The sequence below is a fragment of the Taudactylus pleione genome, unplaced genomic scaffold (genome assembly GCF_031769625.1).
Source record: "Taudactylus pleione unplaced genomic scaffold, aTauple2 ptg000053l, whole genome shotgun sequence".
Lineage (NCBI taxonomy): Eukaryota > Metazoa > Chordata > Amphibia > Anura > Myobatrachidae > Taudactylus > Taudactylus pleione.
Genome location: NW_028284455.1, coordinates 33,410,586 through 33,426,616, shown reverse-complemented (window position 1 = coordinate 33,426,616; position 16,031 = coordinate 33,410,586). Strand labels below are relative to the sequence as shown.

Below are 16,031 nucleotides of genomic sequence, written 5' to 3'. Positions count from 1 at the left end.
CACAGAAAATATATTATTTTTTTAGCACTTGGGGGGAGCACCCCTGATGGACAGAGCACCCCCTGGACCACACTACAGCACCCCTTTAGGACTGGGACACTGCACAGGACTTTGGAGTGGACACAGCCCCTATGGAGAACTGACTGCACAACACAGTCCAGCCAGCCCCTATGGACTTTGAAGTAGTGGACACAGCCCCTATTAACAACAGCAGCACAGCACAACACAGCCAGCCGCTATGGACTTTGAAGTAGTGGACAACAGCAGCACTACACTACACTACACTACACAGCCCTAACTCCCACCCTCCCTCTTCACTGTCCACAGCCGAGTGAGAAAATGGCACCGACGCGGGTACCTTATATAGGATCCAAAACCCGCGAGACTCGGAAGGCGGGATGATGACGTTTTGCCTCGATTTCAGATCCGAGTCAGGCGGGAAAAGTCGAGCCTGATTCGGATCGGACTCGGATCGGGGGGGTTCGGATTTCAGAAATCCGAACCCGCTCACCCCTAATTATGATATCTCTTCATAAGTAACAAACCAATGTCCAACCTAGTATAAAGATGACAGCTCACCAAACTACAATAAGAATAAACAACACACACTCAAATAACATTCACATTAAGGTGGTTTATTTACTCCTGACATACAGCAAAACTACCCTTGAAATTATAATCACATATTTTTCCTATTATGTACACCTCGTCCTCTACCTTATTTTTAATAAACTTACCGCTATTTTGCTGTTAACCTACTATGAAAAACTTTATTAAAGAATATTAAAAAAAGTTATATTTTAATAATTGTGCTCTACCAATGACTTCTGCTTTCCTCTTCCTTTGTTTATACAGTATGTCATTTATATTGTTGTCAAAGGCAGTACCTGAAGAGTACTGATCAAATACTTAGAAAAATAAAGTACAATAAGGGGTCATTTAGAATACTGAATAATGAAAAGATAACTAGTGCAGTGGATCAAACAAACCTCTTATCCTAGAAACCATCATTTCATACTTACCGACTTTTGTGAAATCCTTTCAGGGAGTATCCGGAGAGGAGCTGCTGCTCTAAGCTTCGGGGGGCGGGGCCAAACTATAGCCGTCATTTAGCCCCACCCCCTACCTACCAACCCGCAAATTGCTCGAAAAATCTCCCCATCCTGTCCACTTCACTATGGAAGTGGGCAAGATGCGGGAGATCTGCTTACTCTTTCGGGGGTGCGGGGGTTACCCCAAAAATCATGAGCCTCCGAGGACAGTAAGCAAGTATTCATCATATAGGTATGGTGTCTTTACTTAGGACAAACAAAAAAACAGTAATGTGTGTGTTTTTTTTTTTATATGAGACATCAAAGGGACTGTTCGCCCTCGACTTTAAACAGCCCTGATAAGCCGGAATTGTGCGTGGCTTAGCTGAAGCTCTTGATTTTGATTGGTCCAGGCGGAAGAGCATCCCTGGTAGGGTAGTCACTGAGCTGCAACCACTGATCTGTGAGAAGGGCCATCCATCTCTGCAGTAGACGCGGGAGTCAGGAACAAATCCTCCATGGCAAAGCTCTGGGTGCCTATTTTGCCATCGACCCTCCCAAACCTATAAAAAACTGGCTATGCCACTACTGTTGGACACAAAGGGCTCAATTCAATTCAACGCGAATTGAATAGCGCTGGGAAGAAGCTCCCGAAACTATTCAATTCAGCGCGCTGTTAATCCCGATTTCTTCTCACACCCCTCCTGGGCTGTGAGCAGAAATCCGACAAAACTCCTGGCACGATGCTGTTTTCTGCCCTTAGCGCGGTGGAAACAGCATCGTGGCAGGCACTTAAGTCGGGTCTCGTGACTAAACACCATGTTTAAGGCGCAAGAACGGATATTCTCCACCATAACAGCGCACTGAATTGAATAGCTCAGAGAGCTCCATCCAGGCACTATTCAATTAGCGTTGAATTGAATTGAGCCCAAAGTGGCGTAAAGGGGTGAGGTGTGAGCTGATTCTTTTCCCTGGGTGAAAGAAAGCTTGGCATCGCCCCTGCAAATGGAAATAAAAAGAGATCCCAACCAGTTGATAAGGGTCCATAACTAGAGGTGTGCACAAGTGTCGCTGCCTAGTGCGCAAAGCCGACAAGGGGCACAATTGCTTTCACAGTGGTAAATATGCCCAGCTTGTGGGGTGCGTGGAATGGTTTCCTGCTGCCTGGAGAGGTGCCAGGATTCTACATTAATTTTCCTGTCCCTGTCTTCTGTGACATCATAACAACACATATACAGGAGTTGGGGACAGTGGTGGCCAGCCCAGGGTGCGGCAGTGCCCTATAACTGTAGATAAGAGCAAGAGATTAAAGCTGGGTACACACTGATAGATATATTGGCTGTTCCATTGAACGACCAATATATCTATAGTACATCGGCGGGTGAGTACACCCGATATGTCTGTGAACGACGTTGTTCACAGACATATCGGATGGGCCCTGCAGCACAGCAGCTGGCCGATATATCTGCTGGTGTGTACGGGTGACCTGCCGATCGCCCGTACGCATGCTGCTGGGACCTGCCGATGAGTGACAGCTCAACCGAGCAGGCAAATTTAAATGCCCACTCGGTTGTGACGTCAAGCCTGGCACATCGGACAGACGATTAGTAAGTGTGTATGCACCTACCAATTGTCAGGTTGGCCTAGTGTGTACCCAGCTTTAGAACTAAGACTATGGGATTGGACACAATAATTACATTTGATGAGAGCATTGTTTTAGAGCCCATCATATTATGCACAGAGAATATTTCATCACCCACATAAACACAAGGAGAACTAGTGGCTGGAGTACTGTCATGGAGCAGTACTTATCACTGTGCTACCCATTTGTATACATGTATTACTGACAGTAGGACACAGAGCCGTAACTAGACTTTTTGGTGCCCTGTGCCAGAAAGAGCATTGGCGCCCCCTTCATTTTTCAAAGGGACATATTGCACCCAAAACAGGGCCATGAGATCATAGGGGAGGCCAGGAGATGCTGGGGATGAAATAAGAGGAAGCTACAAGTGAGAATGATAATAAACAGAAATTTGACAGGACCAAACAGCGCCCCCTGACCAGTGGTGCCCTGTGTGATGGGACCGGCCGCACTACCCTAGCTACAGCCCTGGTAGGACATTATATTGTTTGCAATCCATTTAAACACAATGGAATGTTTATTTGATGCCCAGGAAATCAGTTAACGAGAAATGCATTGTGTTAGATTTTTCTTTTGTCAGTAGCCTACATGTGAATAAACATAAAAAGTAACACGAGGCTGAAGTTAGCTTCTTATTCACTTCTTATTCCAGCTCCAGCTTCTTATTCACTTCTTATTCCAGCTCCAGCTTCTTATTCATTTTCCAGCTTCTTATTCAGAACATGTTATATTAAAAAAATGTATCATATAGAATCAATAAGCTTACATTGAATAAACAAAATATGGTATCTATTACACAAATTTGAATTGTATTTTGCTTGGCCCACAAAGGTTTTGGGCATGAAATAGGGTGGTAAAGTGGGCACAGGGACCAGATTTTCTATATTTGAATAAGTAGTTGTAGTTGTGCAAGGGTTAACTAACCTTGGGCAACAAATTTGAGACTTGGAATCCACAGAGGTGGGTCACTTGCATATGACCCACTTGCATTGGCCTTGCCCAACAAGCTTTTGGGCATGAAATAAGGCATTAAAGTGGGCACCGGCACCAATTAATACATTTGAATAAGTAGCTGTAGTTGTGCAAGGGTTAACTAGCCTTGGGCAACAAATTTGATACTTGGAATCCACAGAGGGGGTCACTTGCATATGACCCACTTGCAATTGGCCTTGCCCAACAAGGTTTTGGGCATGAAATAGGGCATTCAAGTGGGCACAGGCACCAATTAATACATTTGAATAAGTAGCTGTAGTTGTGCAAGGGTTAACTAGCCTTGGGCAACAAATTTGATACTTGGAATCCACAGAGGGGGGTCACTTACATATGACCCACTTGCAATTGGCCTTGCCCAACAAGGTTTTGGGCATGAAATAGTGCATTAAAGTGGGCAAAGGCACCAATTAATACATTTGAATAAGTAGCTGTAGTTGTGCAAGGGTTAAAGAGCCTTGAGCAACAAATTTGACACTTGGAATCCACAGAGGGGGGTCACTTACATGTAAACCACTTGCAATTGACCTTGACCAACAAGCTTTTGGGCATGAAATTGGGTGGTAAAGTGGGCACAGGGACCAGATTTTCTATATTTGAATAAGCAGCTGTAGTTGTGCAAGGGTTAACTAGCCTTGGGCAACAAGTTTGACACTTAGTATCCACAGAGGGGGTCACTTACATATGACCCACTTGCAATTGGCCTTGCCTAACAAGGTTTTGGGCATGAAATAAGGCATTAAAGTGGGCACAGGCACCAAGTAATACATTTGAATAAGTAGCTGTAGTTGTGCAAGGGTTAACTAGCCTTGGCCAACAAATTTGACACTTGGAATCCACAGAGGGGGGTCACTTACATATGACCCACTTGCAATTGGCCTTGCCCAACAAGCTTTTGGGCATGACATATGTATTAAAATGGGCACAGGTACCAATTAATACATTTGAAAAAGTAGCTGTAGTTGTGCAAGGGTTAAAGAGCCTTGGGCAACAAATTTGACACTTGGAATCCACAGAGATGGGTCCCTTATATATGACACACTTGTAATTGGCCTTGCCCAACAAGGTTTTGGGCATGAAATAGGGCATTCAAGTGGGCACAGGCACCAAGTAATACATTTGAATAAGTAGCTGTAGTTGTGCAAGGGTTAAAGAGCCTTGGGCAACAAATTTGACACTTGGAATCCACAGAGATGGGTCACTTACATATGACCCACTTGTAATTGGCCTTGCCCAACAAGCTTTTGGGCATGAAATTGGGTGGTAAAGTGGGCACAGGGACCAGATTTTCTAAATTTGAATAAGTAGCTGTAGTTGTGCAAGGGTTAACTAACCTTGGGAAACAAATTTGACATGAAATTGGGTGGTAAAGTGGGCATAGGCGCCAATAAATAAATTTGAATAAAATCTGGTGCCCATGCCCATTTTACCACCCTATTTAAAGCCCAAAACATTGTTGGGCAAGGCCAATTGCAAGTGGGTCATATGTAAGTGACACCCCTTTGTGGATTCCAAGTGTCAAATTTGTCGCCCAAGGCTAGTTAACCCTTGCACAACTACAGCTACTTATTCAAATGTATTAATTGGTGCCTGTGCCCACTTGAATGCCATATTTCATGCCCAAAACCTTGTTGTTCAAGGCCAATTACAAGTGGGTCATATGTAAGTGACCCCCCTCTGTGGATTCCAAGTGTCAAATTTGTTGCCCAAGGCTCTTTAACCCTTGCAGAACTACAGCTACTTGTTCAAATATAGAAAATCTGGTCCCTGTGCCCAATTTACTACCCTATTTCATGCCCAAAATCTTGTTGGGCAAGGCCAATTGCAAATGGGTCATATGTAAGTGACCCCCGTCTGTGGATTCCAATTGTCAAATTTGTTGCCCAAGGCTCTTTAACCCTTGCACAACTACAGCTACTTATTCAAATGTATTAATTGGTGCCTGTGCCCACTTGAATGCCCTATTTCATGCCCAAAACCTTGTTGGGCAAGGCCAATTGCAAGTGGGTCATATGTAAGTAACCCACCTCTGTGGATTCCAAGTGTCAAATTTGTTACCCAAGGCTCTTTAACCCTTGCACAACTACAGCTACTTATTCAAATGTATTACTTGGTGCCTGTGCCCACTTGAATGCCCTATTTCATGCCCAAAACCTTGTTGGGCAAGGCCAATTACTAGTGGGTCATATGTAAGTGATCTCCCTCTGTGGATTTCAAGTGTCAAATTTGTTGCCCAAGGCTAGTTAAACCTTGCACAACTACAGCTACTTATTCAAAAATAGAAAATCTGGTCCCTGTGCCCATTTTACCACCCTATTTCATGCCCAAAAGCTTTGTGGGCCAAGCAAAATACAATTGAAATCTGTGTAATAGATACCATATATTGTTTATTCAATGTAAGCTTTTTGATTCTATATGATACATTTTTTTATAATAACATGTTCTGAATAAGAAGCTGGAAAATGAATAAGAAGCTGGAGCTGGAATAAGAAGTGAATAAGAAGTGAATAACTTCACCCTCGTAAAAGTAACCATCTTTTCCCCAAAACTTGGGACTCTTATTGTGAAGAAAGATCTTAATCAAATGAAAGCGTCTGTCCTCTTTACTCTGCCAGACCCCTTTGAAACATCACCCACCCCCCTCCTTTGCCTCACCTCAATCCCACCCTCTCCTCCTGTTAGCAGTCTGGTCTGAGCTGGCTGCAGCGTTGCTGTACTGAGTGACACATAGGTTGGCTGAACTTCAGCAGATTCTGCACACACTAAGCCCACGAGGGGAAACTAAACATTTAGGAAAGAAGAAATACAGACAGTTAATGGGTTGTAGGAGAATTACAGTATAGCACAGTAGCTTAGAGGCAAGAGTCTGAGAGCGAAACAGTTTAGTGCATACTAAGCAAAATTCCTTATTTTAAACAGACACCATTCTCCTGGATACAAAGCATCTGGAAGAGATACAGGCAGCTGGACCTCAGCACAAGCCATGTGAATGTGATACTCCCAGTAGTTGTAGGATCCTAAGGTTACAGAAAGAAAAGGCACTGCCTGCCTATGAGAGGGAAATCCAGAATATCCAGCAGAAGGACAAGACTCCTTTGGATGGCTGCTCTGTTCTCTACTCTGCATTGTACAACATGGTAGGTATTGTGTTGTGTTATGTTGATACATGCGGAGTGAATTGTTAGCATCAACTTGCAGCATTTGTCACTCACATGTCCGATGACTGGATTGTACTAAGATGGTCACTTTGTGATTAGGTAATAACTATGTCCACTGAACAGACAATGGTCTCTAACTTTTCTGGTAGTTTGTAATTAGGCATCACAATGAAAAAAAAAAAAATATATATATATATATATATATATATTTATACATATATATATAATTATTCACACTTTATTTTTCTATTTTATTTGTATATTTTTGCAATGTAAAATGTAATAGTGCTTATACACATTTTTTGCATACATTTACGTACATTTTGTTGTCCTGTATTTACTTTGAGCTTTTTTTTTTTCGTTTATACATAAATGCATGCAGACATTCTTTGTACAGAAATCTTGCATGGACATAAATCCATGCAAAACTTTGTATCTATTTTTCATGAGTTCAAAATGGTTTGGTGACATTTTTAAGTCTAAAGTATTTTCTTTGCTTGTGATCTACTGTATGTAAATAATAAGATTAGTACTGGAATTCTCATGGTCAGAGTTACAATGAATGATGTGGAAGAGAGGCACAATCTTTGCCAGAAAACCTTTATGTGTATCAGCTGGGGAAACTGGTTTAGGAAAATAATTTCTCCAAAAATGTTGTGAATAGTTTGTCTTCCTGCTCAGGGAAAGTATGGCATTTCATGGTCCTGCGTTCCAGGTCAATGAATGTGGAGACGTGAATTTGCAGACTTCACAGCTATGCTCCTGGATGCCTTTCTGGAAATCTGATACTGTCTTTTCCTCTAGAGAAAGTGTAAGCTAATAGTATTCCTCCTTTGCATTACCGTACTTTACTATTTAGACAACACAGAAGAAATATTTTGTTTGTTGCTGTAGATGCAGACATTATACTTATTAAAAAGTGTTCTTAGACCAATCTATTGCAGTTGTGCAGTTACTTGGAGTAGGGACATATGTTTTCATAATTACATAATCACTATAGCAAAGGCTTCAAAACTTCTGGAGGTTGTAAAACATTTGCTGGCACATACCATATGATTCTTTTTTTTTTTTCGTTATGCACAAATTGTTAAAATGTTATAAATAAAACCTCAGAAAATTAAAGAGATTAACACCTAGTTTATGTAATTTACACATTTTTCTATATTATCTCCATTGCATATATTGAACAAAAGGTTTTTTATTCCCAGGTAGCTCTGTATTCTCATAAAACATTCTGCTTAGGATAGTGACCTATGTAGGTTACTGTGATACTGATTCAGACCCGGACGCGGTACCAATTCGGTCGCAATTGACCAATGTTTTTTCTCTGCGCACGTGCTGGAGCTGCACTGTGCATGTGCTGTGATGGTGCAGCAGCTTCAGTCGCAGTGTGGAGTTACCCGCAGCCTGGTTGACAGGCTGCAGGAGTTTGGGGGCCGAGACAGGGAGAGGCTTAGAAAACGGAAGCTGGTGACCTCCGTTTTCAGGTTGTGCCAAAGCCAGCATCTGCATCCCCTGACGCAAAGTCTCTGGCCCCGGCAGTTTGGGTATGGCGAGCATTCAGAGCAAACTTAGGGTTGCTCAGATGCCCAATGGTCACGACATGGATCCGATTCTGCATCTTTGGATATAGGCAGCGGAACTGAGAAGCTGGCAGTGGGCATCTTTTTACTAAAGACGCTCCTGCGGTATTAGCGTAAAGTGTAATATTCGTAACTACTGAAGACACAGCTGTGACCCAGACTGCTTCCACCTCTTAAACAGTCCTTGGAATTACTGCACTACAGTCTTTGACAATACATTTCTTTTTATCTACAAAAAAACAGGGTGAAATGTGAGCAATTTTTCAACTGTTCCTAGAATAAAGGGGGAATCTCAATTTGTAAATAACAATTAGATTACTCATTGGATCAACTTGTGAATTATGCTACACACATTTTTACAATTTAGATCTTACTGGATTTGAAATGTGTGATCATCCAAAATTGCTGAAAATCAAATGACAGTTTTATTGTATCTTGTGAAAAAATATGATCAGCCGATGAATACAAGTTGTATATGGGCACCATACTTGAATTTAGTTTGAGCGTATAGCATGAATGTGTTTACCTGGCTTTAATAGTTAGACTTCAGAAAGTGCAGAGGTACCACATGCCACGTGTACCACTTCTTGCTGAATACGACACTCTCAATATTGACAAATATTACGGTTAAAAAAAGTGATTGGTAAACTTAAACATTAATTGATTAGTAACAATCATTTTACACTATTACTATTTTCTACTAAGATAAAACGGGTAAAAATAGAACAATCAATTAACACTCAAGTAATTCTGTCACCTGGTGTAGACTAGAGTGTATTGTCTATTTTACAATAAAACTGAGCAGCAAGAACTGACAATTCTAACATAATTTCCTTACTTTTAAACCATTTTTTATTTCACCTAATCCACCTTTCACTGTGAGATCGTGGCAGAGGTATGCTAATCTGTTTTACTGCCTTTTTTTCAAAAATACTTCTAATGAGTACTATTCATATTTTACTCTCTTCTAAACATAACAGACATATCATAGTAAGTCCATCAGAGTATGACTTTCTGCACATATGCAAAGAAACATGATTGGGTTATATGGAATCTTGTGGGTGATATATTACCCAATCAACTTCCTTATGGGGCTAGTATCCATTGATGATAGCAGTCTTCCCAAACATGGAATTTGGAAAGTATTGTTTTTGATGCATTTTACCTATAAAAAAAACATAATACACTAAGAGTCAGCACAACTATTTTCCTATCCTGTCCAATAAACTATATCTGACTGGTCGTCTGTGACCCTAGGCATCTCTGGATAAAAAAGGCTTATGAAGCAGTTTAAGCAGTGGTTAGCTGTTATATTGTTTTCCTAATTATACAAATTATTTATTGAAGATGTGTCTTGGATGTGTAAAGCTGGGTGCACACTAGGTCAATGGGTGTTCGGCCGACACGCTGACCTAACTGACAATTGGTAAGTGTATACTCACTTACCAATTCGTCTGTCCAATGTGCTGTGCTTGACAGCTCAAATGGGTGGGCATTTAAATCTCTCTCCCAGTTGAGCTGTCAATCACCGCCGGGGCTCGCAGCATGTGTACAGGCGATCGGCGGGTCGCCCGTACACACCAGTAGATGACCGATATATCTTTCAGATATATCGGCCATCTGCAGTGCTGCACAGCAGATCGGATATGTCTGTGAACAAGAGTGTACCCAGCTTAAAGCTTCCTATTACAACATTGCTCAATGTGTACTTAGATATGTGCATCTCTGTCATTATGCAACATTAAGGTGCAAAATGCATACCATTCAAAGTATAGGATGAGACCCAAGGGCCATTGGCCCTGAGTCGGAGATGGACGGAATTGCACAGCCGCACAAAAGCAGCTGTGCAATTCCGTCCATTTAAAAGGCAAATGCAGAAGGATGTGTCAGACAGCTCCTTGCTGCATCTCAACCGAGGTCGCAGCCAGGGATCACCATCACCATTGAAACAATCGTGATCATTGGTCGCTATTGTTGACCCTTCGGCCAGGCTGCGGTAGCTGAAGCTTACCGCAGCCTCCCCAGGTCCTGGAAGCTTGAGAGGCCCGGAAGACTGCATGCACCTACGCAGACCCTGGCCTCGTCCCTCTGGCCATCGAACGCTGCCCGGGAATGCCCCCGCTTCACCTCCTAAATGCCGTAGCCTGTCAATCAGGCTGCAGCTGTGAGTCTCTGTGAGCGAACTCGCAGACAGAGGGCTTGCGCAGTCCTCCCACCATCGGAGATGCATACATCTCTGAATCAGGCCCTTTGTCTCTGAGCTGGGGAATAATAAGTCCTTTTGATCGGCAATATAGCCATTTTCCCCTTTATACAGAAAAAAAATGTCCGAAAACTTGCACCTTTCCCTCCTTTGTGTGATCACATTCTTCAGTATATTTGTGTTACTCATACTGTAGGATGTAACACTTGGGTTTATGGAGCTGGCAATTTCCGTGAATGATCTTATGTTGCAGAATCTTGGTGCAACAAAATATTGTTGAGCATAAGATTTGTGAAAGGCTGCATGTGCTAAGGTTGGAATCAACGCTCAATTATGGGGTTGCTCTGTAGTCCAGAACAAATCAACCATAACATATATGCTATGTGAAAGATTCATTAGTGTGTCCATCCACTGGCACTTTGATCCTAAGTTATTCGGCCATGGTGAATAAGGGGAGCGCAGGTCTCTGAAATTATATTTAGGCACATCTCAGTGCTTGAGTATGAAATGCCTTTCAAATGCCGGTTCAAATCCCGATGCGGGGAGCCCGAATGAGTGAAATCCCGACAGGGGCGGTAAGTACCCTAACCCTCCCCCTCTTCCCCCCCTAACCTTAACCCTCCCTTGGTGGTGCCTAACCCTAAATCCCCTGGGGGGGGGGGTGCCTAACCCTAACCCCCTGGTGGTGCCTTACCCTAACACCCGCTTCCAGCACCATAAACCTAAACCTCCCCGGGGGGTGCCTAGCCCTAATCTGCCCCCAGGGATGCCTAAACCTAACCCCTCCATCCCCAGGGTAAGTATCATACTTAAAAATAATCAATACTAGGCACAATAATGTACATAAGAATGCTGTCAAACGAATAAGACTATATAAAGCAGCCACCCAATAGGTAAATCTGAATTGCCGGAAAATTACTAAATACAACTACTATGATAATATATCACAGGGGGGCCTCAAAATTATTACATAACACATATTATATGAAGATAAAAAATATATATTTTTATTAAATAGAAAAGATCATTATATCTTTTTAAATTATTATAAGCATAAAAACATACACAATACAAAATGGTACCGACTTTCACATAAAAGTTACCTAATCACCAGATAATATCCCCAGATAATCTTAATTCTAACACTTTTGGGTTGAGGTTCACTCACAATGGTCACCCCACTTGAATTTCCTGGTTATCGCCCTCTCGGTCAGAGAGGGCTCTATTCACACTAAAACATTTAAAAAGGAAGTGGATTGTAATAGCTATTTACATTTCACCAACTGCCATAATAATACATTGAAAAGGAACATCCCTAAAGGACAATACTTGTGTCTTAAACGCAACTGCTCTGATATTAATGACTATTATACTCTCGCACACAAATTAACATCAACCTTTCGTGAACAGGGATACCCTGATAATGTTCTATATAAAGCATTTAATAAGGTGCATAAATGTGAGAGATCGAGTTTATTAGGTATTAAGGGATGGAATATTAAGATTGTGAAAGATCAGTGACCAGATTTACCTTTTATATCTAGATATAATACGTGCTCGGAACAGATCCGGAATATTGTGAGAAAAAATGTCTCTTTATTACAAATGGATAAAGTCTTGGCACCTTATCTGGGTAAAGAACCTGTTATTATCTTTAAGAAGGCAAAAAAACTCAAGAACCATCTGGCACCTAGTTTTTTTGTTAAACAAAGATACTAGAGAGAGAAATAATATTGAGTCTACTTGGTTAACGACGAGACCCATGGGTTGTTATGTTATAAGTGTGGGGAATTGAAATGTATCACCTGTAATTTTATGAGACAGAAGAGTTGAATTTTGCTCCTCTGTAACAGGTTTGTACTTTCTGATCAAAAATGTCATCACCTGCCAAACAACATATGTAATCTATCTTATTACCTGTATATGTGGAGCACAATACATAGGATGCACAACTAGGAGTTTGAACATCAGGTTTCTTGAGCACAGAAGGAATGTATTCCGAAATACGCTACTACACAGTGTGTCGCGCCATGTAAATGCTGAACATCAGGGAGAGGTTAAAATATTGACACTATAAGGTATCGAGTAGATGTTACCGACAGCGAGGGGGAGATCGGTTTAGTTCACTTTGAGAGAGGGAGGCTTATTGGATTTTCACTTTGGGTACTTTAGTCCCAAATGGCTTAAATTAAAATATTGAAATGAACAATTTAAGCTGAAGACTCTAATTGAATTAAACTCCAGAGGCACTTGGCATTTATAATACCACTGTTACTAAGTTTAATTGATGTTTTAATAGTCTCTGTATTGTATATTTGCTTAACTCAAACGGACGATAACAACGTATTTCATAATTTTATATATATAAGAACTTTGAACTCTGTAGCTATTTGCTCCAGCAACATAAGATCATTCGTTTTCAAGATGATGGTAAATTTGTAAGTGGGAGTGGCAGTTTCCCTTTGGAAGATCTAAGTTTAGGTTCAGGCTTTATTTTAATTGAATAAAAATAGTGTAATTTAACACTAAACAGAATAATAATATTAATAATAAAACTAACAAAGTGGCATGCTTTCCCAGACTGGTTTCGATCCTGGGACCTTTCTGTCACTGATGTACTCGCCTTATCAGGTGAGCGACTTGAGCCCCAGTGTTTGTGCTCTGAAAATTCATAAAGTGGCATGCTGTACAAACTGGTCTCAATCCTGGGTCCCTTCTGTTACTGCTGTACTCACCTTACTAGGTGAGCTACTCAAGCTCCAATGTTTGAGCTCTGAAATTTCTTAGCCTTGAACTATAAGAGAGGCTTGTTGCACAATTTTGAGTGATACATTAGAAATGTTTTAATTGTATATAATGTGTATTGTTATAAATTGGTGGTTGTATCCAATTTATTGCTATGTTGAGCTGTCAGACGTTTAATGACTATGAATTTATACACAATTTTAATGATATAAGATACCAGAGACTGGATGTTTAGTTCAGGACACATATGTTGTTAGCTTTTAAACGTGCTTTTGATTAGGCAATTATACAGCTCGTTTCTGATAAGTCAAGAGCAGTATCTAAGACCATACCGACTACTAGACTGGATACTTACCTTCTGATGAAACAGTCCTTTGTACCTGGATGGAGAAACGCGTAAAGGGATCTATATTTACCTATCACCAGATGCTGCTGACTTTTGAAATGGAGTGCCCAACCTTGGCATCCTACCCATGTGACGAGGCAAGTGGCTTCCCACCTTTTAAGCATCAACCTGCTGGTACAACTACTACCTGTGCTACTGATGCAAGCAAGCCGTCTAATACAAGCCGAAGCTGGAACTTTTCTTTTCTCTGGAAACCGGACCAGCAAATCATTTTTTGAAAACCAAGCTAAGCTGGGTAACTATACTGGGACATAATCAGTACTATATGCTGCTGAGACTAGTTTTCACTTAACAAATGAGACACTTAAGGGGAAAGCTCTTGCAGACTACGTCCGGAGTAGGACCGCTTTACAAGTGGAGGGGACTCATCTTCTATTTCACTATAAAAGACTGAGAGTTATTTAGCTCTGTTTTTCTTTTTTTATTATCTGGTGAGTAGGTAATTTTTATGTGAAAGTCGGTGCCATTTTGTGTTGTGTATATGTTTTTATGCTTATAATAATTTATAAAGATATAAAGATCTTTTCTATTTAATAAAAAGATATATTTTTTATCTTAATATAATGTGTTCCGTAATAATATTTGAGCGCCCCCTGTGATATATTATCATAGTAGTTGCATTAAGTATCATACTTACCCGTCTTTTTACCCTCGGGATGGCAGAGGGCGGGATGCCGTCGTCTGTAACCAGTATGTAATTCAGTATGTTCTTGCTACAAGACTTTGCCTAGTTCTTATAATAGTAAGTCTGCTTGCAGAGATCCCCGTTCAGCCGAGTCACCATTTATTGTCTTTTCTTCTCCACAATCTACTTATTTTTCCCCAGAGCTCTCTTGTCATTCTAGGAGAGATGTAACAATATTGTATAATTCTAATACAAACTCACTGCAATCTGCTAGTTACCAATGTGCAATTTATGACATTTAATCTCTGAGCTCAAATTTACCATGGATACAAAAATTGGGTACCCACCTCAGATATGTGCCAACCCAGCGACACAATGTGTAACAATATATCGCCGTACACACTGCACAATCCATCGTATGACAATGCAATATATCACTACACGCTTAATGCAGCAACGCCGCGTCATCCATCACATCATCCAATATGATGTGCAGCACATCAGATGGAAAAATGCAACCACCTAAGTCATCAAACGATGACTTGGGTGGATTTGGAAGTATACACTTTACGATGGTCGTAGAGATAGATCTCAGATCGGAAGCTCGCCCAATATATTGTATAGTTTGTACCCAGCTTAGTCACCATAAAAATGGACCCATGGGGCCTAACAAATGTGAAATTGAGCCCAGTATGTATCAGGCATTTGTCTTCTCCCACTGCTGTCATGCTGTTGTCAAGGCTAGGTGTTGATGGCAGGAGATAGTTCTTTAAGGTGCATTCTGTTCTGACAGCCAACATCTAATTTATGGCTCAGCATGCCATTCACACAGTGAGACATTGTGGAGCCCAAAATTTGACCTCTTCGGTGCTAAGGACAAGTCTCACTTGTTCTTAGCACTGCAGGAGTTAAAAGGGAGAAACACATTTACCAGTGACTGGGCAGTTTCAGCTGGTAGAGCCCAGGGAGGAGGAAGAATGGTATAATATATTACTCCAGTATTTTCATTACTGAGGGGGGGGGGGCTAAGCCCACTGGACTGCAGAAAACAATGCAGCCATACCACCCCTCATGTCTGATTAACAGTCACTAACAACCTATTCTCCACAAAGTGTTAAGAATTCCAGAGATGGAGAGGTTCTAATACCCAGATCTCCCCCATTCTGGCTCAAATAAACTTAGGAGTCACTTAATTTGATAGAGTAGGTTGTCTACTTTTCAAAGGGGTATGTCTTGTTGGGTTATCATATTATTTCCACACATTTTATGTGATTCATTCAACCTAGTTCCTGCTACATAACAGGCTCTACAGGATGCAGTCAGGAAGCCGACGGTCAAAATGCAGACCGCCAGCTTCCCGACTGTCTAATCTTGACAGGGGACTAATGACAGGCATCAAAATACTGATGCCTACCATTATCTCTACGCCAGGAACCCGACACCCGGCATACCGAACGAAGGTAAGCCGGACGCGGACTGCCGTTGGGGGAGGGTTAGGTTTCAGGGCTTCTGAGGGGGACTTAGGGTTAGGCACCCCCCTGGGAGAGTTAGGGTTAGGCTAGGGGAAGGGGGGTTAGGCTTAGGCACCCCCGGGGGAGGGTAGAGTTAGGCACCCCCCGGGAGGATTAGATTTAGGCTGCGGGGAAGG

At 41.6% G+C, this 16,031-nt stretch overlaps 1 protein-coding gene across 1 annotated transcript in view; it reads left to right on the top strand.

Moving 5' to 3' along the window:
• Positions 1 to 6,399: 6,399 nt before the first annotated feature.
• The window catches only part of GASK1A (golgi associated kinase 1A), a 47,930-nt gene continuing 38,298 nt past the window's right edge, over positions 6,400 to 16,031 (top strand). The window contains exon 1 of the mRNA XM_088463722.1: positions 6,400 to 6,800. Within this exon, the coding sequence (XP_088319848.1) occupies positions 6,798 to 6,800 (3 nt within the window). The 5' untranslated portion in view covers positions 6,400 to 6,797. The remainder of the gene's footprint in view (positions 6,801 to 16,031) is intronic.